This window comes from Zalophus californianus, chromosome 14 (assembly GCF_009762305.2).
Source record: "Zalophus californianus isolate mZalCal1 chromosome 14, mZalCal1.pri.v2, whole genome shotgun sequence".
NCBI classification, from domain to species: domain Eukaryota; kingdom Metazoa; phylum Chordata; class Mammalia; order Carnivora; family Otariidae; genus Zalophus; species Zalophus californianus.
The window spans coordinates 7,296,987-7,323,045 of record NC_045608.1 but is presented as its reverse complement, the minus strand read 5'-3'; the positions used below and the strand labels follow the sequence as shown (position 1 = coordinate 7,323,045).

The 26,059-nt window shown below is 43.0% G+C and overlaps 1 protein-coding gene and 1 pseudogene across 2 annotated transcripts; one reads left to right on the top strand and one right to left on the bottom strand.

The window, feature by feature from the left end:
* Positions 1–743: 743 nt before the first annotated feature.
* Positions 744–23,309, bottom strand: VPS33A (VPS33A core subunit of CORVET and HOPS complexes). 2 transcript variants are annotated; one of them, XM_027576927.2, is made up of 13 exons: positions 23,179–23,309; positions 21,699–21,764; positions 21,123–21,250; positions 20,052–20,238; positions 13,585–13,701; positions 12,461–12,635; positions 11,505–11,698; positions 9,985–10,111; positions 9,036–9,103; positions 8,321–8,458; positions 6,037–6,174; positions 4,209–4,377; positions 744–3,424 (listed from the first exon to the last, which is right to left on the bottom strand). In XM_027576927.2, the coding sequence occupies exons 1-13, from the start codon at positions 23,278–23,280 to the stop codon at positions 3,243–3,245; spliced, it is 1,791 nt and encodes a 596-aa protein (XP_027432728.1). In that variant the 5' UTR covers positions 23,281–23,309; the 3' UTR covers positions 744–3,242. The 2 variants fall into 2 exon arrangements, with proteins under 2 accessions (XP_027432728.1, XP_027432729.1); XM_027576928.2 differs by lacking the exons at positions 9,036–9,103; positions 9,985–10,111.
* A 1,775-nt stretch (positions 23,310–25,084) lies between these two features.
* Positions 25,085–25,802, top strand: LOC113913236 (annotated as a pseudogene).
* Positions 25,803–26,059: the final 257 nt, after the last annotated feature.

Sequence of the window (26,059 nt, the reverse complement as noted above, 5' to 3'; positions counted from 1 at the left end):
CACAGGTGTTCCTTTAGAAATAAGAGCAACTGAGAAAGTTTACATTGTTTGCCTTTGACAAAAAGGCACCCTCTATGTTCTGTAGCAGGTCATTAAGCCTATGACTGTAAAACACATCTGGCTTTAGAGTACAATTCCATCTCTCCATGATTCACTCTACATGATGCTGCATTTCTACGCCTTGCCATCCTTACAACAGTCCCTCTTCCTGGCTGCTTTAGACACTCAGTTCATTTGGTAGTTTTTTTTAAAAAGTATTTCTTCTTGAATTTCTGCTGAACACAAACACTTCCTCCTGGTGACAGGCCAGTCTTTAACATACAACTGAGAACAAGAGACGGACCAGCATGTCACAGTTAACTGTAATCCATTTCTAGTGAGGGCAGAGCGAGACTGCCCAATCCCTTCCCAGTGCTCTTTAAGAATTAAATGTGCTACTTTTAATATTCCTCCTTTTAACCATTATAGACACACCTCATCTTACTGCACTTTGCAGACAGTGCGGTTTTTAAAGATTAAAGGTTTGTGGCAACCCTGTGTTGAACAAGTCTGTCAGCGCTGTTTTCCCAACAGCGTTTGCTTACTTTGTCACATTTTGGTAATTCTCGTATCTCAAACTTTTCCATTATTATTATATTCATTACGGTGGTCTGTGATCAGTGATTACAATTCACTGAAAGCTCAGGTGATGGTTAGCATTTTTTAGCCATATTCTTTAAGGAATATACAATTTTTTAAACACAATGCTATTGCACACTTAAGAGACTACAGGATAGTGTAAACATAATTTTTATATGCACTGGGAAATCAAAACATGCATTTGACTCGCTTTATTGCAACATTCACTTTATCAGGGTGGTCTGGAACCAAAGCCACAATATCTCTCGATATGCCTGTATTCTCTTGCTCTACAGTTAAACTACAATTCAAATACTTCTCTGTTGGCTAAATTCAGAAGTGTATAGTAAGACACAGAACAGTGCCTATGCAGACTTCTTTATCTACATAGACTTTTTTATGGAGTTGCTGGTGTAGCAGAACTGCCTACCTAACTAGACAAAAGTCCAGACATGATGTAAACAATCCGCCCTCTCTAGGAATAAATGTACCATTCACATACCCTTTCTCAGTAAGGGCATACTCCTTTGAGACAAAGGCTGCTTCAAGTATTAAGTGAACTTACACAAAGGCGTATAATATACAATTATCCACCACTTTCTATTTGCATACAAATGAAGCAATTGATGTTGTTAAGTCTTCTGCTAAATGCATTTTAGGAGTTGACCTAACTATGCTCTGAGCAAGCGAGAATAAACTCAGAAGTGAATGTAGACACATGAGACACAACTGAGTATCTGTTCGTAGGACAAAAACCCCAGCCAAGGAGACCTGACCAGACTTGAATTGAATCCCATGAGCCAAAAACATTGAGGGACAAGGTGGATTTCATTCTCTAAGGCGGCTGAGGCTGACAACAGCTGGGGCTGGAAGGTATAAACTAATCTCCCTGGGATAACAAGTATTTGAAATAAGATTTTCTAAAATAAGCATAGTTTTAAACACCGTTTTCCAAATACTGAATGTCAAGGCCAAACTGAATGCATGAGAAGCAGATCTCTTAAATATGACCTCTTCTACTCCTCACTCTTAAACTTTTTTTGATTGTAGAATTTCTCTTTCACTCATAGCATGCAATGTGCTACCAGAAATTCACTCAACGAAACAAAATGAGAATAAAACATGTGGTTACTGATAAACAACAGAGGCCACACCTCCCCTGAGGAGGGATGCTGACCTTGATCCCCCAACAAAGGGGAGACTTGGGCAAGGGCCACGAAGCCATCCATTTGGTTCCCTTCTTGGATTTAACTTCCAGATGTTAGGATGAAGCAGGAGGGAGGTAGGGAACACACACAGGTTTCCAGACTCTCGACCAATACCCTGTACCTCTGCCCCACAGGCTAATCGTCTCCTGCAGGAGCAGCTGCGACTGCTGGACTCCGAGACCATCGACGAGCTGTCCCAGAGAAGGCTGAGGTCACCGGACCAGGAACTGCAACGGAGCAATATGTTTCCAAGCAAAACAAATGCAAGAGGCTGAGTGTGGAGAAGTACATGCGACAGTTACCATGGAGGTGGTGTCGCCAAATGCTGAAGAAGCAAGAGTCATTGCTGCACACGGTGGGACCCGCTGGTGCTGGGGCCCATGATGGGTGGGGAAGAAAACCCAATGCCTCAGTGGAGGCATCTGCCACGGAAACATCGTGGAGTGAACAGCACGTGTGCTCAGAAAGTGTCTTTGAATAGTGTCTAAGAAAATTCTCAGGAAGCTGCTCCCCAATCCTCACGTTCCTCAATGTAAAAAGCCCTTGATAGGGCGCCTGGGTGGCTCAGTTGGTTAGGCGACTGCCTTCGGCTCGGGTCAGGATCCTGGAGTCCCGGGATCGAGTCCCGCATCGGGCTCCCTGCTCGGCGGGGAGTCTGCATCTCCCTCTGACCCAACCTGCTCTCGTGCTCTCTCTCTCTCTCTCTTTCATTCTCTCAAATAAATAAAATTAAAATAAAAAGCCCTTGATAAGTATGAGACCCACAGAAATTTAGCTGGTCAGATGAACTTCGATTTGGAGAAAGAAGTCCCTCCACCCCTCTTGCTTTATAGAAGCAGAGGAATTGAAAGCAGAAGGAATCAACACTTGCCTTAGTGATCACCTAAGACAGAGGCTGAGGACACCAAATATAATGTGCCATACTCTGCAGGAAAAAGAAATCTCAACTCAGTGACAGGACCAGCTCTTGCCCCAACACCCAGCCACTGCCCCAGGCATGATGTGCCTTCAAGAAAGCACTGTTTATTAGGGGTGAGACTTTCCACTTTTCATATTTACCCATCCGTTTCTGCCTTCCTATTTTAACAACTGACCTCATTTGTGCAGCTGTATAAGATTACCCATCCCCACCATCCTTAATACGTTTCCAAGAGGTCTCTAAGAAGACCCTGAGCTTAGAACATTAACAACTGGTGTTTCTGTTAGCCAGATGGATTCTCTTCTATTCTTTTTTCTTCAAGAAATTATAAACACAAAAGAGAAGCAGAAAGGAGAAAACAGTGTAATTGAAGAGGCTGACCCCCGAAGTAAATTCTGTATCCTTCTGTTACTCTTCAGTGGGGTTTCACTTCCTTTTGGCAGCTTCTCCAAAGGAGCAGTTTATTCTGCAGTTCATTCAAGTCGACTTTGATCAGCCTAGAAAGGTTTTTCCATTAGAGACTCTATCCAGGTGGCCCCATTCATTAGCTTAGTGGTGGCAATGACATATTCTGTACCTCCGTCTTCCAGCTGGGAGAGAAATCGCAGGGCCGCGATTTCAGCAAAGGTTACGCCCCCAAGGAAAAATATCAGAGTGACTCGGTTTTCTCCTGGTTGACCTAAAAGGGAAACATTTCAGAATTAAGAATTATTTATTAGGGGTGCTTCTCTTCCCATGTCTTAAAAAACTACATCATGGGGGCACATGGGTGGTTCAGTTGGTTGGGCATCCAACTCTTGGTTTCAGCTCAGGTTGTGATCTCATGGATCGTGGGTTTGAGCCCAGGCATTGGGCTCTGTGCTCAGCAAGGAGTCTGCTTGTAGATGCTTTCCCTCTGCCCCTCCCACCACTCACTCTTGCACATGTGCTCTCTTCCTCTCTCTCTAAAAATAAATAAATCTTTAAAAAAAACCCACATCACTGGGGCGCCTGGGTAGCTCAGTCAGTTAAGTGTCTGCCTTCAGTTCAGGTCATGATCTCAGGGTCCTGGGATCGAGCCCTGAGTTGGGTTCTGAGCCCAGTCGGGAGTCTGCTTGAGATTCTCCCTCTCCCTCTGCCCCTCCCCCTGCTCACTCTCCCTCTCTCTCTAAAATAAATAAATAAATCTTAAAAACAAACATGGCATCATTATAAGAAAAAAAAAAGTTAACTGTGTCTTGGTACAAATAGTTCCTTTGAAACTCAGCAACATGATTTTGATCTCAACTCAGACGTTGAAAGCTGCTACTCCTGAGGAAATGATGGGTTCTAGCGCTTACACTATACATTGGCGACGAACAAAAGAGGTCTACCGGACTCTGAGTGCTGCGTACCTTACAAATGTACTTTACAAAGCAACAGCACAGTCCACGAAAACCACAGCAGCAGTGTGTAACTGCTATAGATCCTGGCCACCGACTTACGTTTCTTTTGCAGTCCCGTGGGCAACGGCTGCCGTTCTTCAAAGTGGGGCCCTGGGAGTATGCGGAGAACTTCCTCGATACTGCGCCAGCCAGGCCGTGAGAGCAGCTGTGCCAGCCGCACGCTGAGAGGGGCATAACCACTGTACACATACGATATGTCCGTGGGATTCTGTTAAATAATTAAAGGGGAAAAAGTCTATAGATATAGAGACGTAGAGCCACTGAACAGCGGCCTTTTGCGTAACCCAAAATTATGTGATTTGGCTTTGAAGGTAGAAACACAAACTCCAGCAACGTTCTGCTCCAATCCACCCCAGCTTGGCCTGATTCTTAGCTGCCTGAGGTTCGCTTTCAACTCAGATCTTGCAAAAGCCACTCAAAGCATCTCTAGGTACTGACCATGAAATGCTGTTATTTGCTTTGGCAAGAAACTTCTTGGAGGGAAACCCAGCATTCTCTAGCTGAGCAACAACGTGCGTATCCCTTGAACTCAGTCATTCGACTTCCAGGCATTTCTCCTACAGAGGGGCTTGTCCACCAGGATAGATCAAAGCCCAGATGTATTAGCTGCAACTCCGTCTGTTCTAGCAAAAGACTGGAAACAACCTGAATTTCTATCAAGAGAAATCTGTTAATCATAAATTAAGGTTTATCTGCAAAACCACTATGTAGCAATTAAAAAAAAAAAAACTTACAAAAAAGAATGAGGTAGATCACAGAGGGATCTTTAAGACATAGTGTTAAGTGGTGGTTGGGGTGGGTGAGGAGAGGCAGGTCAGAACAGGGAAGAGAACTAGTATACTGTCTACCCTGTACAACATAGAAATTAAGAGTATCTATATTCCACCCCCGGGGGGAAGATCATCTGATTCTGCCACTGGTGGACGAGACATTTTAATTATTAGCTTTTGTTGCAGGAGGCAGCCTGATAAAGTTCCTATGAAAGTCTAAAAAAGAAAATAAGAAAAAGAAATTTAGAAAAACTGGACTCAACAATAAATGTAAGGCAAAGTACACTCTACTTTGGAAGCCAATGGTATAAAATATGCATCATTTATATTAAAAGGTCTCCAGATACACAGAATCTTCCTGGAAGGATAGATTAAAAACACTGGTTACAGTGGTTCCTTCTGAGGGAAAACCAGGGTGAGATGTGGAGGGAACCTGACTTTTCACTGTTTGCCTTATTTTTGTATGGCCGACATTTCTACCACACGTGCTGGACATTTTCCAGATCCTTCACCACCACCCCCGCCCCCCTCCCCGTGCTCTGTGTCCAGGAGGCGAACCTGTAGGCTCTATGCCAATGTGCTCCCATGCCCTCTTTGGGTTTGGCCAATGGGAGGCACCAGATGGAACCTGGAGAGTGGGCAGCATGTGAGGTCAGGGGTTTACAGCCCCAGCTTCCTCTCTGTGACACTGCTGGAGGCTGGCTGTGTCTCTCCACCAGAGGCCTCTCATCCCTTGTCTTGTCACATGGCCTCTCCACACAGCTCTTCTCTTCAAGTTCTGGAACAGGTTTCTGCAACAGTTCCCTCTCCTTGCCCTCGGGCCCAGGTTGGTAAGGAATCCCCACTGCAGGCCTTTTGCCGGCTCCCACCCTGCCCACATCTTAAGAAACTCCCCTCAAATTCCCCAGCGTCAGAGCGCCCTTTGTTCCCTGCTGGGATTCTGACAGATAGGATATGTGAATGCATTACTTTCTAAAAAACATTAGAAAACTGTTCTAGAAAGGGCAAGGTGGATGTATAAATCAAGTAGCCTAGGTGGCCACGATAAACCATTAACCAGTAAGTAAACTGAGTTGAAGTGGAGGGGTGTGTCTCACCTGTTCGTTCACATCATCCATCCAGAGGCGTAGCGTTTTCCGGATTGTTGGGTAATTGTTTCTGCCCCCCGTCTGTGGTTTCAGCAGGCCAGCCTTCTCTAGGTTGTACAAGGTCAATATGTGCTCATAGCCATATGTCTGCAAGACAAGCCGTTCGGATTGATGTCAGAACAGGAAAAGTGTTTCTGCCACTTTCTAAAAAGAGCACTTCCAACAAATGGACTTAGTGTGTACTGTGGGGCACGTTACCCAAATCCACGGAATGACTGTCTATGGACACAGGGGCAGCATGGAGGATGAGATGGGCCTGCCCATTACAATTAACCCAGCTCGCTTCTTCAAAGACCGATTTACAGTTTTATTATTTTTTTAAGGATTTTATTTATTTATTTGTCAGAGAGAGAGAGTACAAGCAGGGGGAGAGGCAGAGGCAGAGGGAGAAGCAGGCTCCCCGCTGAGCAAGGAGCCCGATGCAGGGCTTGATTCCAGGACCCTGGGATCATGACCTGAGCTGAAGGCAGCCGCTTAACCAACTGAGCCAGCCAGCACCCCTACAGTTTTTACTTTAAAGTCAGAATTTATGGACCCAACTTAAGTGAGCATCAAATAAATTAATATATATTTTATATGGGATATAATTTGATACTTAAAAAAAAGAATGAGGCAGATCTATACATTCTGATAAGAAAGATCTAGATATATTCTTTTTTTTTTTAATAATTTATTTGAAAAAGAGAGAGGGTGTGTGTGTGTACACGCGAGCAGGGGAAGTGGCAGAGGGAGACGGAGCATTTCCAGCAGACTCCCCGCTGAGTATGGAGCCCCACATGGGGCTCCATCTCACGAACCTGAGATCACACCCTGAGCTGAAACCAAGAGCTGGATGCTCAACTGGCTACACCACCCAGGTGCCCCTGGATATATTCTTAAGGACAAAAAATATTGTAACAGAATATACAGTAGGATTTTATTTCTATTTTTAAAAAGATACAGTAGGGGCTCCTGGGTGGCTCAGTTGGTTGGGCAACTCCCTTAGGCTCGGGTCATGATCCTGGGGTCCTGGGATCGGGCCCCGCATTGGGCTCCCTGCTCCTCAGGGAGCCTTCTTCTCCCTCTCCCTCTGCCTGCCACTCCCCCTACTTGTGCTCTCTCTCAAATAAATTTTTAAAAATCTTTAATAAATAAAAATAAAAAGATACAGTAAATAATAATAGTAATAGCCAACACTTACATAACACTTTCTGGGGGGGGGGGCAGTGTTCTGTTGTAAGCCTGTCATATGTGCATTAACTCAGTCTCTTTATTATAACCCAATGTGCTAGGTGGTATTACTATCTCCATTTTACAGAGAAGTTTAAGTAACTTGCCCAAGGTCACACAGCTACTTAGTAACAGAGCTGGGACATGGATCCAGCCAGTCTTACCCCAGAGTCTGTGAATGTGAATATTCTTTGTCTGTAAATGCAAACAAGGGAGTGTGGAAGCACACAGACCAAACTGTTGCCATTGGTCCTATTTGGGGAGGGCGATGGGGGTGTGAGTGAGGTGCAGGAAGGATCACATGTTGCTCCAGATGCTTCGCCTTATTTGAATCTTATATGATGAGAATGCATGTGTTTCCTATGTAATTTTTTAAAAGATAATACCAAAAAAAAATTTGAGCATTTAGTTTTAATAACAATGTACTTAACTATGGCTGGTGGTAGCAAGTAAATACTACCTGAGACATTTTCAAACAGAGGGGAGAATATTTTAAATAATTGTGGCCTTTTCCTAATCATGAAGTAAAACAAGCTTAATTTAAGTACATCTGTTAAGGGATTATCATCAGAAAATTTGCAAAAAAGGTCCCCTCCTCCATCAAATGCAATCTGGTTAAGAGCAAAGGCACCAGACCCCAGTTCCCTGGGTTTTGGCACTGGCTCTGCCACTCACTAGCCAGGTGACCATGGGCAAGTTACAAAATGACCCTGTGCCTCAGTTTTTTCATTCATAAAATAGGGATGATAAGAGTATCTAATTCACAGGGCTGTAGTGAGGATTAAACAAAGAATACATTAAAGCTCTTTCACTAGAGCCTGGTACATAGTAAATGCTCAATAAACATTAACCGTTATTATTATGCAAACACAGTAAACGGTGATCAATACCAAGAACAACCCCCTCTAGGTGTTAAAAAAATTTAAGACAGTGGAAACAATATACCAAAATAGGAGCTTTAAGCTGTACTTTGTTAAAAAGATGTTTCCTCCTTTGGTAAATTAGTAATTTGAAATCTACTGACCTGGAGAATTTCTCTTTTGTAATAATCCAGAACTTTTTGTTTGAGTCCACTATTGCACACGGACTGGAGGCAAACCAATCTTAACACCTTGATCAGCGGGTGCTTTTGGGCAATACAGTCTTCAATGTAGCTATTGACCTGGAAACAAAATATATAGGTATGTATCCCAGCATCCAGTTTGGGGGCCTAACGAACTTGGTATTTACGATTATTTTTCAAAGTGGAGGACACACTCAGGCAATGCAACCGCCTGTCTGAACACAGCAGACAGCCTTCTGAGAGGTTCCTGAATGTCTGGGGTGTCTGTGACCGTGTCTGTCTCAATAACAGAAGTGATTTATTGGCCGCAAAGTAATAGGAACTTTCTTGGGAAATAGGAGATTTTCTAGAAAATAGGAATTTCCAGAAATTGCATAATTTTAAATGTATTAATACAGGTGGATATTTACAGGAATTATATGAGCAGTTCCCTCAGAAAGCAGTATCTTCATTTATCTACGACAGGCCTTAAAGATGGTTGGTTGCAGGGGCTGGAAAGCGCCTTGCACAGAGCAATGGTAACTACACATGACTTGGAGAAATCTGGACTTCCACATTTTGCACTTGCTCTCAAAAATGCCTCGGCAAGGCATGGGAATCAACACAGTTGCTTTTCTAGCTATAATCTGACCTTTGACAAATCACCAATGATTTGTTAGTTTTACTGTTCACATACCTTATCAGTGTCTATTCCAGACATAAACTCCTGCTCCACTGTTAGTTTATCAAAGAAGTCTTCAGAAGCTAAAATGTAATTAGCAAATTTGCAACTTAGAAATTAAATAAATGTTGATTTGAGCAGTGTGCTTTTCTACACAGAAGATAATTAAGAAACAAGACGCGCAAAAACACAAGCAAGCAAAAGGCTCAAACTGTCATCTGAAAACAATCTTCTAAAACATGGAAAACCCTACAACCCTGTGTTCCTAAATTACATCGACATGCAGCACTGTACCCCTTTGTTGTCCTTAGGACTCAACACAGATCCCAAGAATTTAGCCTTGGTACCAGGGAAAGCTAATCTCCCTAGCACTTCACGATCATCATCAAATTCAACCCCATTTTAACTGCGTCCTATTAACAGGAAAACAAAGGACTGATTTTCCAACACCAAGTTTTACTTCAGATTCAAAGTAGACTTCATAATACATGGCACCCAAGTTTTATGAATAAACTCGTCTTTGATTTAACACACATCTTCTGAGCTCTTTCAAAATACTCAACGTGATCTCTCTACCAATTCTGAAGGAATTTTTCAAGGGAAAAACAAAAACAAAAGCAGAAACATCACATTGCTCTGATGAACCCTTAACAAGAGGGGAAAAAACTAGATAAAAAAAGAGCCTCATTATGGTGGCAAACTTACAGAAGAGTTTTTTTCTCTTATCACTATTCCAAATATCTTGTCTTAGGATTATATTAATAACGGGGAAAAAGTGAGTTAACCACAAATGAAACACATTTAACTATGAACATGCATGCACTTAATTAACACTGAGAATGACAAACAATGTTCAAATAGAGCTGCCTTTCCCGAGGAGATATCATGGTGCCCGTGACCCCGGCGTCAAGAGTGTGCATGCAAGTCAGCCCTGATGAAAATCATCACTCCAAAGGATACTCACTGGTAACGTCTTTGATTAACTCAGCAATCGAGGTGTGGTTTGCAAGTGAGCCTCTTGCTGCCTGCATGTGGGGCAGCTGGGAAACAAACTGCTTGATCTCCCCAACCGTTTTAGCGTTGTGCCTTTCCTGAAATGGGGGAAATGGCAGACCCATCAAGCAGGGGAGATATTTTATTTATTAATTTATTTTTAGAATTATTCTGCTTCTTTTTCAAGATATTATTTATTTACTTTAGGGAGAGAGCGAGAGCGAGCACGAGCAGGGCAGAGGGGCAGCGGGAGAGGGAGAAGCAGGCTCCCCATTGAGCCAGGAGCCCGACGCGGGGTTCGATCCTGGAACTCCGGGACCACAATCTGAGCCGAAGGCAGACGCTCAACTGACTGAGTCACCCAGGTGCCCTGAAGGTATTTTATTTTTAAGTGCTCTGCTCTGTGTGTTGCTCACAGGATGTATAATTTATATCAAAGTGGAAAAAAAAATGGAATACAAATAAATCAGGCCAAACCCAGCTCCGCCATTACGAGAAAAACAGAGAAGATGAGTTCATGGTGCCTGATTACTGTGTTAGTTCTTCAGAGAGCAAACATGTGAGGTTTTCTCCTCCTATGCCCGGGTTCCTATCGTGATTAGTATTTGGGGGCATCTGAGTATTTGTGGGGGCACTATTAGGTTACCCAGAAATACTTCTGAATAAAAAACAAAAACATTATGTTAAGAGGGGAATGTAAACAGCAAAAAGTGTCCTCTGTAATAAAAAAAAAACTAAAAAGGCATTCTTACTGCTCAATCTCAATCTTGAATATTGTCCACAAAGCAAACCTCGCTTAGTGATGGGATTTTTTTTTTTTTTTTCAAAACTGAATCATGTAAACCAATGTAACTTCAGAAATGTGAAAATCAATGAATGAATATAATCCCTCAGAAAGATGAAATCTAGAAATACATACTCGGTGCAACATTAGTTTTCAAAAATTCTCCCAGTTTACGTTTCCAAAGTCTAAATATTCAGAGTTTATCAGCTTACTGAATTTCCCTGTTTCCAAAATGAGTTCACCCAAGAGTAAACAAGCATCCGGGCAAGAGGAGGCAAGAGGTGATAATGAAGCGCCTCTCGCATTGTCACCTACCGCATCGGCGGGGCTCCGCCACCATTGGCAGGCTGGCTAAACTTAGAGCTTTCACCCCAAACCGCAAGTTCTATTCTAGAGGATCTTTTATTTATAGTACAGCCAGCTTCCTCTTGAGTGAGGTAGGAAAAAATGAAAAAGGAAAAGGCAAAACAAATATTTCTAACGAAAGCCTTTAAACCGCAAACACTGCTCCCGCCACTCTGCAAAAAAAGGAGGCAACTTACACCTTCTGTCATGGGACCTGGGAACAAGTTCCAAAAGAAACCCTGCACGTTAGGAGAGAAATGTGCACTTGCACCGAAGCCCAGAGGCTCTTCCTCTCCTGGGGGAGGGGGGGCAGTCTAGCCTGTGACCCAGAGCTGCAGCAAGACACAGCCAAAGTGCCTCACCTCAAACGCCGCGGAGATCACCTTTGCTTTCTTGCTAAGCACGGAGCCCACCGCGTTGAAGTTTTTGTCTCGGATCTCAGCATAGAGCTCCTCTGCAGAATTCAGCTGAAGCTTCTTTGCTTCCGTGGGGAGATCCTTCCCAGCATCGCCCTGCTTCTTCGGTACAAATTTCTCCGGAGGTAATTTCACATAACCTGAATGACAGTGGAAGGGAGAAAGCACCTGTGTGCCTTTACTGGAAGAACGGATCAAAGTGCCAGGCACAAAACAGGATTTTCCAACTCAGGAGAAAAGTAAGCCAGCTTTAGGAAACAACGGCATATAATACTAAGGTTTTGATTTTTCCATGATCAAAGTACACTTTGATCATAAAGAAATACATCAGGACTATTTTAAGCATTTCCAAAACCAAACCAACATGTTTGTGAACTTTGACCTAATGACCTGTCACACCTAAACGCTAGGAGGCCTCCCCCGTCTTCCATCCTGTGTCCCCAACCTCGAGTGTCGGCCCTTCCCTGGATACGCCCCACTGCAATGTCCACAGCAGCATCCCTGTGTCTCTGATGCAGCCTGCCCCTCGCCGTGGCCCTCTACACCTACCCCTCCCCAAACCCAGTGCAAATGCCACCTCTCCAACGAGCTTTCCCAACAACCACCAGCCACGAGGGTCTGCATTCTCCAAACTGCAGTGCCACCTGCATCTAACCCAGGGCCACTGCTCACGGGGACAAGCAGAGTCCTGCACACTAAGCATCCGGCCAGCCTTCGTGGGACCGACAACAGCAGTTTTTGCTTGGACTTTGTTTAATCTGGTGTCTGAAAACCAGAAGTCAGTATTGTATTTTCTCAAATATCCTCTAATTTAAGAAAGCATCTCTAAAAAAAAAAAAAATGACCTTTTGGAGATTTCTATCCAATGACCTTTCAGGAAACACAGATGTCACTTTACTTACTGTTCTGAATGCCATAAATTTCATCAATGAGTCCTTCATACGTAAGCTGAGTGGCAAGAGGCGTTAATAAGTCAACGTTTCGATCGAGCAACAAGAGATTATCAAAAACAGGAAATATTGAATTTTGGCTTCCTGTAAATTCTCTCTTCATCCTGATCATCATATTGGCCACTTGCTGGAAAAAAAACATTGGATCAGGTGGGACTTTTCTGGGAAGTAGCAGAGTTTAAAATGTAGCTAAAAACAGAAAGACAATCAAAAAATTTAAAAAGGAGAGAAACTGTGGAAGACTGAGATTGATCAGAAATAAGCAGTTAGAGAAAAGCGTCTGTGTTGGCCACCCACTCCCACACACGCATGTGCGCTGATGGCAGCCACTACTCAGTGAGGCACGAGAACTCGGATGCAGTCTGTTCTCGGTATTGGAGGGACTCCTGCAAAGTCACCATGAGCACGGACTCGGCGAGTACCGAGCCACCGCTGTCGGGCAAATACGGGCTTAGGTTTCTGCGAGCCTCTGGTCAGATTTTTATCAAATAATCAATGTGTAACCTTGTTTTACGTGTGTTTCTATTTAAAGACACTTTATTTCCTATAGCTTGTTGATTCACCAACAATGAACTCACTGCCAACAGCACCATCAGTCACACCTGAGGGAAGCTGAGGCAACACGGTATTCTCTCAGTAAGGCCCATCACAACCTTCCTGAGCTCAGGAACACGGGCATTGCTTCAGGACCACCCTTGGGGCCACGTGAAAGAGTAAAATCACCAAGAGAAAGCGCCAAAATGCAAAAAACGTGGTGTTAGGTAGTGCATGGCCCTACACAGTGGCAGGAAGGACACCTGTTTACCGCTTGAGAGCCAAAACAAGAAGGCAGAGCATTGCTGTACTGGACATCAGCTGGGAAGGTGCACAGCGGGCAGCTCAAATTTTTTGCCGCTCTTGACATGTCCACAAACACTGCAAGTATCGATTTGGGGTTACAAGTGCATTTCAGCAATTAGGTGAATTCACACATAAATAGGATTAACTGTACTTGTTTGTAGATAGCTTCTTATTGCTCCCCTTTTGGGTACCAGGGCACCCCTTCCTTCACCCCAGAAACATGCACCATTTCTTACCCTGGCACACTCCCCTTTCCCAAAGATCTGGGGGATTGTCCCGTACAGAGCCTGCAGGGTCATCAGCCCCTTGGCTGCGTGGTAGAGGCTCGTCTGGTCACTCTCCAGGTAGCACTCCTGCGGGGAGAAAGGGTGGTTACTGTTAGGCCCCAGTCACTGGGTGCTTGCTGGGGGCCTGCCTCTGTCTGGCCCCGGGACTTTCCCCTTATTTCCCACTTTGCCTGGAAAGCTGGGGACACAAGACCGTTTCGTCAAGCTGCTACTTGGCAGTCAAGAACACAAGGCCAACAGCTGTGCTACTGGGATGCAGCTGTGGAAGCACCTGGCAGAGCCTTCTGGAAGAAAACTGTTCACCAACCACACCAATTCTTCTTATTTATCGAATCTCAAGTAAACTGATTAACAAAGACGGACAATGAGAATGGGTTCTCTCGCTCCCTGTGGGGAGTGCAGACTTTGGGAGGGCATTCGGGGAAGGCCACATGCTAATACCCACAAAGGCACACATTCTTTGTGCCAGAGGACCAGACAACAGAATACTTAGCAGTTTTCACAACATGAGATGTTCATATGTGCTGATAACAAAGGTCCTAACGTCTTGAGGAGTGAAAAGGGGTAGCTGAACGAAATTTAGAGTCTGATCTCATTTTCAGAAAATACACTTTACTTTATAAAATATATAAGGTATATTTCGTCAAGGCCAACAAAATACACACAAAGCCAGTTGGGAAGCGAGAGGGGAAATGCTCAGTTCTGACACTGACTCAGGTCGCCTTGATCTGAGCCCCTCTGTGCCACTTACCAGCTGCTCCCTAGGCCAGTTAGATAACCTCTGTGTGCCTCAATTTACTCATCTGTAGAAGGGAGTACATTCCACATGGTGTAAGGAATAAATGAAGAAAATGCATGTAAAACATTAAATCCCAGCACTTGAAACATATAGTAAGTGCTTAATAAATGTTAGCTTTTATTGTTTGGATATTTTTCACAATCATCGTCTGCTCATAAGTCAAATGGTACATGAGGTGCCTGGGTGGCTCAGTCAGTTAAGCGTCCAACTCTGGATTTTGGCTCAAGTCATGATCTCAGGGTTGTGAGATCGAGCCCCACATCGGGCTTTGTGATGGGTGTGGAGCCTACTTAAGAATCTTTCTCTCCCTCTCCCTCTGCCTCCCCACAAAAAGAAATAATAAGTCAAAATGGTATATCGCACCAGGCACCTGCTCTCCACCCACCCACCCAACGTATCTAGTCTCCAAAGCCAGGAGGGAAAGGATACCAAAGGGATTAGGGAAGAGAGTGGAGCACTCCAGCACTCTGCCCATGGGAGGAAGGAGGGCTGTCCCCCCGAAGACACTGTGAGGAGTATCTGGTCACCACTGGAAGCCCTGCCGGATGATGGCTCTTCCAAGTCTGGGGTATTTTAATACTTCACTGAAAAGGAAAGGTGAAAAAAAAAAATGTCTGAAGACACACTTTCTGGCAAAATTACTTAAAACTCCTGATTGGAGCAGAAGTCAGATAAAAATTCAAGAAAAAAAAATAGTAGGGAACATCTCTCAAAATAGCATTCATATTATTATTATTAAAGATTTTATTTATTTGAGAGAGAGAGAGAGCATGAATGAGTGGGGGGTGGGGCAGAGGAAGAGGGAGAATCAGACCCCCCGCTGAGCAGGAAACCTGACATGGGGCTCAATCCCAGGACCCCAAGATCACCACCTGAGCCGAAGGCAGACACTTAACCAACTGAGCCACCCAGGTGCTCCTTTAAGATTCTATTTTTAAGTAATCTCTATACCCGACACGGGACTCAAACCCAAAACCCCGAGATCAAGAGTTGCATGCTCTACAGACTGAGCCAGCAAGGTACCCCAGCATTCATATTATTTTTAATTTAAAAAGTTGTGTTACTACAGACATTTTTTTTTTAAGATTACTTATTTTTATTTTAGAGAGAGAGGGAAAGTGAGCAAGTGTGGGAGGAGGGGCAGAGGGAGAAGGGAGAGAGAGAATCTCCAGCAGACTCCCCACTGAGCATGGAGCCTGACATGGGACTCAATCTCATGACCCTTAGATCATGACCTGAGCTGAAATCAAGAGTTGGATGCTCAACTGAAGGAGCCATCCAGGCACCCCAGACATTCCTTTTACAAGGCTATCTTTTAAAAAAGATTTAAAAGTTAAAAACAGATATTAATCTTGAATTTTTTGCTCTAATATAAGTGTCGGGGGGGGGTGATAATTTGTGTTAATATCCCAACTCTATTGTGCACTTGTGGAATTTTAAGCCAGGAGGACATTTTGGGAGGGACAAATGCTAATACTGTTAACATTTAAATACTTTTTGACCTCCAAACCCCACATGCCTACACAATAGAACAGCCAACAGTTTCTATAAAGGAAACGGGTTAATATACACTGATTTTTATGTGTACATATGAAGGCTGTGATACATTAATCACTGTTACTGAGCGTTCAACAGGGTGAACTCTGATTCCCACATTTTATACAGAACAATGATGGAGAAGATCCTAATCACATCCCCAAAGCATAGAAAGATCTACACGTGCCTTCTGATGCCAAAAATCACTAAATTATGCTCATTGTTTAAAATCACATAAATATGTAAAATTACATCAACTCCATCAGAAATTGGGGCTGAATTTCGCACTAGGTGGAATTCTCAGCTTTACCATCCAGGCAAAATATCTAATTTCTAAACAGAATCTGAAGTAAACATACAAAACCAAGAGCTTGAGATTCCCAGCAGAAAATAATTCTGTCCTTTTTTTGCAAATCATCAGAAAAACAAACAGGAAATCTCTCCTCTGGACAGGGTCTGTCATGCCGGGACAAGTTTTCCTCAGCTGCTACCAATTCACATTAATTACAGAGATGTGAATTAATGACATGTGGGTATACCATTACAGCTACACGATAAAACAGATATAGCAAAATGGTAATTCCAGAATCTAGGTGATGGGTATATGGGTGTTCCCTGTCAAACTCTCAACTTTTGTGTATGTCTGAAATTTTTCATTTAAAATGTTGGGGCGGGGGGAGTCTATACCATCTTTGGATGAGATTCAGCGTATAAGCAAACCACTAGGGAACATGGCGGAAAAAGAACCTTCGTTATTCAAATTAGTCAGTGGTGCCACTGAGATCTACTGCCTCAAGTTAACTCTTTTAAGGTGGTGATCACTGTTAACAACATCCTGGGGAAGAAAACTTTCAAATAATTTTTTTGTACAACACCAGAGGTTCTCAAAAGTTCTAGTCTCCATCACAAACCCATGAATCAAGGAAGGAAATATGGACAAATGTGAGTGCACTGAAAAACACGCATGGCAAAAACTACCATAAGCAAAGTCCAAAGACAAATGTCAAAGGAGAGTAAAGAACAGTCTACAGTTACAGGGCCCACATGCACAGTGACCTACGTACAGGGTTATTCACCACCTCCAACAGCACAAGGTGAGAAACGCTGACATATCCTACAGAAGGGGACTGGTTTAATAAATTATGGTAACTCCAAACAATGCAACGGTATGCAGCTTCAAACAAAAATACAGAAGCATTTTCACATATGGTAGAAAATGATCTTGAGATAATATTATCAAGAGAATAAAGCAAGGGGCGCCTGGGTGGCTCAGTCGTTCAGCGTCTGCCTTCAGCTCAGGTCATGATCCCAGGGTCCTGGGATCGAGCCCCGCATCGGGCTCCCTGCTCCGCGGGAAACCTGCTTCTCCCTCTTCCACTCCCCCTGCTTGTGTTCCCCCTCTTGCAGTGTCTCTATCAAATAAATAAAATCTTTAAAAAAAGGGAATAAAGCAAGATACCAAACTTATATGGTATATGCCACCATTTGTATAAAGTGGGGAGGGTATTTTATATATATTATGAGCTGTAGCTACACAAAGCATCTCTGGGGAAAAAAAAAAAGAATTAGTAATAGTGATTGCTTCTGACAGGGAATTGGCAGTTTGAGCACTGGGAGGCTTACTTTTCATTCTGTATCCTTTCTTACTCAAAGAAATCATTGTGCAAGGATAACGTTCTCAAAAACTTTCAAGGGCACCTGGGTTGCGTCTGCCTTCGGCTCGGGTCATGATCCCAGGGTCCTGGGATGGAGCCCCGCATCGGGCTCCCTGCTCTGCGGGAAGCCTGCTTCTCCCTCTCCCACTCTCCCTGCTTGTGTTCCCTCTCTCGCTGTCTCTCTGTCAAAAAATAAATAAATAAATAAATCTTAAAAAAAAAAACACTTTCAAATCATTTTATTAAAGATCAAGTAATATTCTTATGAGAGAAAGTGTTCTTTGAAATAAAGGTGGTAAATAAAGCAAATACATAAATTTACATTTGCAAGAAAACTCTTAGTTCTGAAGGCGTGCACGTTTGCTATAAACATATGTGGAAAATAAGCAGCGGAGAAAACCAGGGCTGGAACAACTGGCTACCCAACTGGAAAAAATTAAATGAGCCTCTACCTCACACCACACACTCCACACAAATACACAATTCAAGCTAAATCAAAGACCTGACCTTTTTTTTTTTTCGTAAAAAGCAAAACTTCCAAGATTTTCGAAGGAAAATATAAGATTTCCTATGTCTTCAGCGTGGAGAAGGATTTAGTAATACTCAAAGAGCACAAATTAAAAGAATAAAAGTGATATATTTAACTACTTTAACTTGGAAGACTCCTACCTCTCAGTGTCAAAGCTTACTACAAAACCACAGTAATTGAGAGAGTAGGGTGCTGGCATAAGGACAGGCATATTGATTAATGGAATAGAATTGGGACATCAGAAATAAACACTTACATTTATGGACAATGGATTTTCAACAAGGGCACCAAGACAATTCAATGAGGAAAGTACTGCCTTCCAGCAAATGGTGCTGGAACGAATGGACGGCCACATGCAAATGAATGAAGCTGGATCCCCACCTCACATCAGATAAAAGTGAACTTAAAATAGCTCAAAGACCTAAATGTAAGACTGAAACCATAAAACTGTTTGAAGAAAACATAAGGGTTCCATTAGTCCGGGTTAGGCAATGATTTCTTAGATGGGACACCAAAAGCAAAAGCAACAAGAGGGAAAAACAGTTAAACTGAACTTTAAAATGAAAAATTCTGGGTTGAAAAAAAAATTTGTGTTTCACTTTTACCAAGTGAAAAAAACTCACAGAATGGGATAAAATATTTGCAAATCATGTATCCAATAAAGAACTTGCATCCCGAACATTCCAGAATTCTTACAACTCTTCTAACGAAAAGATAAACTACTCCACTTTAACAAATGCACCACGGATAAGAATGGATATTTCTTTAAAGGAAGACATACAAATGGCCAAGAAGCACATCATTGGTCACTATGGAAATGCAAATCAAAACCACAATGAGATAATGCTTCACACTCTCCAGGATGGCAAACTTCAAGAAGACAGATAACAATGTGTTGCTGAGGATGTAAGATTGGAACCCTTATCTATCTCTGGTGGGAGCAGAAAACGGTGCGGTGACTGTGTAAAAGTCTGTCAGCTCCTTCAAATGTTAAACACAGAGTTTTACCGTATGACCCAGCAATTCTACTTCCAGGTATATGTAAGAGAAACGAAAACACATGTACATACAAAACCTTGTAAGAATGTTCACAGCATCATGATCGCCAACAGGTGAAAAATCATCATCTGTCCACTAAAGATGAATGATAAACAAAATGTGGGCTATTAGTACAACGGAATACTGTTTGACAATAAAAAAGAATGAAGGACTGATAATCTGCTACAACATGGATGAGCCTCGAGAACATGATGCTAAGAAAAAGGCCAGACACAAAAGACCATGTGTTACATGATTTCGTTGATAAGAAATCTCCAGAATAGGCAACTCCATACAGATGGCAATGGGCTAGTGACTGGCAGGAGCTGCGGAGGGAGAGAGGGGGTGACTGCTAATGGGCAGAGGGTTTCTTTCTGAAAGGAGAAAAATGTTCCACAATGAGACAGTGGCAATGGTCGCACAATTCTGAATACATTGAAAACTAGTGAACTGCACACTGTAAAAGGGTAAATTTTGTAGCATGTGAATGATGTCTCAATAAAGCTATTACTACAAAAATAAAGCACTTTATGATGGGAAATGTCTACAGGATAAAAGATATCATAATGAAAAGACAAATCACAGATTGGGAGAATGTACTTGCCACTTCTATAACCTCCAGTGATTCGTGTCCAGAATATACAAAGAATTCCTTAAAAAGAAAGAATGAGCAACAAAAAAGAACAAGCTGAAGATGTGCTGAAGAGAAAAATCTTAAATGTCAATAAACATATGGAAAGAGGCTCAGCTTCACGGCAATCACAGAAATGCAAATGAAAACAGGATCACTGACGCCGTCATGCTCACAAATACGACAAAAATCAAAGTCTGACATTAAAAAGGAGAATGTCAAACTTACTTTGAATGCACCCTCCGATTCCATGGATAAGAGATCCCCATCAAATGGAATGAGGTCAAGGCTGTACTCCTCCCTATGAATAAAGGATCCCAGAACACCCAGATCCTTCAACCGCTGTTCACACAGTAAACTACGTCGCGGCACAAACAAAATGTGGAAATCTCTTGTTGGACCACGTCTGTCTTCACTGCAAATGAAGTAACATTTGTTAGCTTACAAGCGCCTATGAGTCGTAGCCTATTTCACTTATTTTATTCCCAGCGCCTGGCCCGTGGCCTGGCACACAGCAAGCACTAAATAAATGCTGGTCAGATAAACATACACATATTGACTTCCAGGTTCAAACTGTTATATAGTTGCTCCTTTGCTCTCTTTTTCCGTGACAGGAAAGAGGCATTGATTCACAGCCAGTGTTTCGTGATGCATTTTCTAGCTTTCTCTTAAACCATTTATGGGGCTTTAAAGCTCTCAGGTTTATTGAAACAGGATATCTGTGTCTTACTGAAAACAAATGACTCTTTAACCCCACCAATGCAGCGACACAGTCTTACAGGAAAATGAAAGATCACTCTTGACTCCCAGGTCTAGTCTCCTTGACAGTGGACTTCCCAAAATAGCCCATATGCTTTTAAGATCTTAAGGGCCACATCAATCAACTGTACCACAGAGTGCAGATGGGGCTGAGAACTTCCTCTACAGATTGGATGCTATATTAAATTTTAATCAGCTCATACTTATTTTACTTATGAAATTCAAGCACACTATATTGAGTGTATTGAAAAATAACCATTAGGGGTTTTGGTTTTGTAATCAGAGTCCTTTCTATTGATATAGGTCTCAATTTTAGCTGTCCTGAAAATGGGGTTATATGTTGCCCCCCTTCTCCAACTGTTTGAACAACTTCATGAGTTTCCCATCTGCCCTCTTATGTTCTTTCACGCCTGCCCTGTTTTCTAAAAGACCACCTTTCCATGCACTGGCAAGATGAAGAATTGCAATAAGAGGCTCAGGACATTAAAACCATGAGAAGGACCAACCTCTTTTGGACCAAACATAAGCTCTGAGAGATACCTGAGCACATTTTCGGCAATTATATCCATCAGTTCTAGCCTGGGTCTGACAAAGAAGATAATATTCTTGACATCAGCTGCGGGCAAACGACTTCCTTTAAGTGTGAACATTTTTTCCACTTCATGTTCCTAGGAAAACACATACACAAAAGGTTAACAAAAACCCTGAACTTTACCTATCCTATCCTGATTCAGACATCATTAACACTCCCAGCCAAATGACATTATTACTTGATTAGCAAAATTTAGTTTCCCCAAAGCCAGGTGTATAAAGGAAAAATTTTCAGGATTAAGTCACTGCTACTGCACCTGAATTCAAATGACTCTCACACGAGGAATTGTCAGTGACACTAGGTAATGGTCACATAATACAAAGCTAGTAATTTCCCTAGAATTAGGATCAGCATAAAATCACTGGCCAATGGACCACTGTATAAAGAATGTTAGACATGCATTAGTATCACTGTCTATAAAGACCAAAGAGCTTTGCCAATTACTCGGGAGAAAATGTAAAATCCTATTATTGCTGAAGTTTAGAATTATTAATGCCTGAACAAAACCCAAATAGCTCACTTACCTTCAGTAGTGAATATTGTGCAATCAGGCCAAACGGTCCTGTGAGATACTCGTCCCAAACTATTGCCTGTAGGAGAAGAGGAGAAATACTCTTGTTATGGTTAATGTCAGGAATTTCAACAACACCCACAGAAAACAGCAGTCATACGTAGTAGGAATATTTGCTTCAAACTCTGAATTAACAAAAATTTTAATTGGCTCTAACCACATTCATATCTTATAGGTCTAAAGAAAACCAGCATCTGGACAAGTGATGATATTGCTGATTTTTTGTTTTGTTTAAAGATTTATTTATTTGGGAGAGAGAGAGAGAGAGTGTGAGTGAGTGCACGGGGCGAGGGAGAAGGAGAGAGAGAAAGTCAAGCAGACGCCGTGCTGAGTGCGGAGCCCAACTTGGAGCCCAACACGAAGCCCGATCCCATGACCCTGAGATCATGACCTGAGCAGAAATCAAGTCTGACGCTTAACTGGCTGAGCCACCCAGGTGCCCCCTTCTTTTTTAACTGAAATTTTTACTGAGATAAGTGTAGGTTAACATTTATTTGTAAGAAATAATACAGAGAGCCCTTCTATGCTCGGCCCAGTTTCCCCCAATGGTAACATTTTGCAAAACCAGAGTACAATATTACATCCAGGATACTGACATTGATCCAATCCACGATCTTATTCAGATTTCAGTGTCATTTCTTGAGCCTGAACTGGGCACCTAGGACTTAGCCTGCTTTTTTTTTCCTCTCAATGGCTGCTAGTACCCACTCTATCTCCTGGGGTTCTATTCTTCCTACGACTGATTCTTGAGATTCCCCGGTTTTCCTTTTCTTTTCGGAGTTGTACTGCCAATTACTTAAGGGGGCCTGATAAATCCTAAGGGGAGAGGAGAAAGGTGACACCGCTTAGAAGAAATCCTATCAAGTCTCTGATCTACCATTTCTCACTCAGTTGTGAGCTGAGTGGTGGTAAACGTCTAACAGGAGAAACAATCCTCAGAATGGCCACGTTAAAACCTCAAATAACTCTAAACTTCTTTCATAATCCGTGTGAGCAGCAGGCTGTAAGCTGCTGGAGCTTCAGAGACTTTCGACGGTTCGATATGCAACGACACGCATGATCGCTGTAATGCATGGGCACTGGACCATCTACGTCCTTGGGCCGGACCCGCCCCACGCGTCCGGATCTCAGGGGGCACCACACCTGCCCCTCTGGACCTGAAGGGCACCTGACATAGGTGGTTCACGAGGGACTGAGATACCACAGTGGCTTACTCTGCTGCAACGAAACAATTGCTATGCCACGCCGACTCTGTGGACTGTGTGCCTCAGGACCCACCGTCAGGTTCCTCTCCCCGCCTCACTGGTCCCACCTGTTCCCCTCCTCGTAAGTCCCAGGGACCCCGTACACCTGGAGCTCAGACGGTCAGGCACCGGATGAGGCCAGCCCGGACGGGCGGCTGGAGAGCACTGCCGCCACCTCCCGTCCCTCACCTTACTTCCCGCGCACTTGTCCAGGAATTCGCGCAGCTCGCGACGCACCGCCTCGCGCAGCACGTTCAGGTTCACTCGTCCGTAAGACAGGTGCGCCGCCATCTTGCCCCACCGCCCCCTCTCCTGGCTAAGCCCACGGGCGCGGTCACGTGGCAGCACCGTCACGTGACCGAGGCGGCTGACTGCACGCAAACCCGGAAATTGGAATGGGCCGACGTCTGCTGTCTTTCCTGGCCCTAGCGCCCGCCGTTTCCTTCTCCCCCGTCGGTTCCGACACTCCCCCAAGACCCCCGGCCCTATCCGGACCTTGCCTCGGTCCAGGAGTCGTTGGGCGCGGAGAATTGAGTTGAGAGACGGGGACTGGACCCTACTCTTTCTTCTTAGCATACCCACTCTAATGGAAATCTTGTGTAGCAATCAGAAAGCCCTTCGCTTTGCTCTCTTAGTCTGTAGGCTAAACTTTACAAAAAAGGACAGCGGCCGAGGGAATCTGTCATGTGACGTCTCTTTAGCTCTTCCTGGTAAACTTCCACTGCATGGTATTTCACACAAATAACTGTCCCACGTGGAATCATGTTCCCACTGCATCAGTAAAATTCGTATGTTATCTTGTGAGTTGTGAGGATCAAAAAGATGGAATTTACATCATGTTTCATATTAAAAGCTTAGAAGGGTGCCCGGAACTTAATTGCTTAATAACTATTGTTTTAGGAGGATATGTGCGTTTCAATACTTTGAGGGTAGAAATTGACTATTTGGGATGTGAAAGAGGCTTGAAAATGTTGGGTCTTCGAGTGGATGGCTCCTTTCAATTCTTTATATACACTCCAGAAGAAAGGGCTCACTAAACAACTACCATGAAGTCTAAGTAAGCAAAGAGCAGAATTTGGGGATGATGCAGAAAAGCCATCAATCAATCATACATATATACACAGTTGTACTCTCAATTCCATGATTCATCAAAACCGTTTAGATTTTAAAATAACTTATTTCCACTCATGCAGATTGCCACGCCCTATTTCTCAACCCGGTTTTCACAGTGGTTCTCAACCTGTATCACGAATTCTTGTCACATGTGCAGGCTTTTTGCCCAGCTGAAAATGTGTTATTATTTTAGCACCATCTGTGAGAATACATGTTGAGCTCAGCAGGCCTTGTCATGAACTGTTAAATGAGGCCACAACTTACAGTTAAGAGGTGAAACACTCAAGGCTCGTGAAATCCCAAGCATGCATGAGTATAAATGAGCAAGACCAGGACGATAAACTCTCCTCCTCAGACAGGATCAGGATGCTAGAAGATGATCAACATAGGTGTTTAACCTGCATAGCGACCCAATGTTTGGAAACTATACTGCTGTAGTTGCCCTATAAATATTGCAGACCTTAGGGTTTTTAGTTTTTATGGATATAATCGACATGTAACACTGTATTAGTTTCAGGTATACAACGTGATTTGACCTAAGTATAAATTGCAAAATGATTACCACAGTAAGTTTATAGTTTGAGTCTTTTAATCCCCTATGGTTAGTACTGAAGTCAAGGACTAGTGTCAGGGTATTATTTAGGTTAAAGTAATGTGCTTGTTCAACTAATAACTCTGCTTTGGAAGTATCGACCTGTTGGTGAGTCTGTGCTCCTAAAACAAATGTTTGGTTCAGTAATCATTTTGCTGAACAGCCCAACAACTTTCAGGGTTTCTTTCTAAAACGTCATGGATTGATAGTTGGTACTACCTGCTGCCATTTATATTTTTGTCAGGTAATAGTGTGATATAGCAATGGATAATAACCTTAGTATTTATTTTATGTTAAGTGCATAGGATGCTTTGAGATGGGGATACGTTGATTTCTTAAAAGCTGTTTATCGGGCGGGGTCTTAAGATGGCTGCCAGGGGGCCGGCTCCTGATGGAAGAAAAGATGTGGAGTGGGCTGCTACCTCCGGGCCTAAATGAAAGGGATATTGAGTTGAATTCTGAAGATGAAGCCCCATTAGAGAACTCTGGATTTAACTTACAGGAAGATAAAGAAGATGGGGCCGTTACAGAAACAGAGATCTCAGATTTCCCAACTGATGGACCAAAAGCCTGGAGTAGAGGCAAATGTAAACGCATATGAAGAATGCCCCTCTGGAATTCCCTTAAATATGTGGCATAACTTTCAAGAATTTCATTAAAAAACGTTCAACAGAAAACCTCAACTTCAGGATTCAGAGGGAAAAGAAAATGCTGCAGGAAAGGTAAATTGAAAAATGAAGATTCTCAAAAATGAACAGACCTCAAGTGAAACCCAGTGGAAGGAGCTTACTCAGTATTTTGGAATCAACGATAGGTTTGACAACCCCCGCCCCGCCCCGTTAAAAAGAAAAAAATTGACAAGTCAGGCCTTGAAAAGACCATAGGCCAGGCTGTGGAAGAGTGGAACACTGAGAAGGCTGAGGAACTCAGCAACCAGCTAGCTACTTGAGAGCTTGGTGTAAAAATTGCCAAGGCAGTTGCGTGCCACAACTTTGTAAAAGCCAAAAAGGACGCTGAAAATTCACAGGTTGCCCAAAAAAAGAAACTTGCATGGGGGTTTGAAGCAAAGAAGAGATAGGAAACCAAGAGCAACATGGGATATATGTAACTTGCCAGAGTTCCTCAAGACATTTGAGTCTTGACTTGGGTTTTTGCTTGAGTCTTCAACTGCTCAATTTACTGAAAAGATTTACCTGCTTATATTAACTATGTCAGGAAACTGATAGATCGGAAAAATAAGCATAAAATTTGGGAGTTATTAAATCTTTTCAGTCTTTTTCTAAAAAAAAGGCTGTTTATCAACAAGACTGTAGAAATTTCTATTTGGATATATAGTGCTTGCTCATTTAAAGAAAAAACACTGAC

Coding starts and splice junctions, on each gene's coding strand:
- VPS33A (XM_027576927.2), bottom strand. CDS start 23,280: ATGGCGGCGCACCTGTCTTACGGACGAGTGAACCTGAACGTGCTGCGC. Junction 21,765..23,178: donor ACAAGTGCGCGGGAAGTAAG/GTGAGGGACGGG, acceptor CTTCTCCTACAG/GCAATAGTTTGGGACGAGTA. Junction 6,175..8,320: donor ACAAAAGAGAAATTCTCCAG/GTCAGTAGATTT, acceptor CTTGTCTTGCAG/ACATATGGCTATGAGCACAT.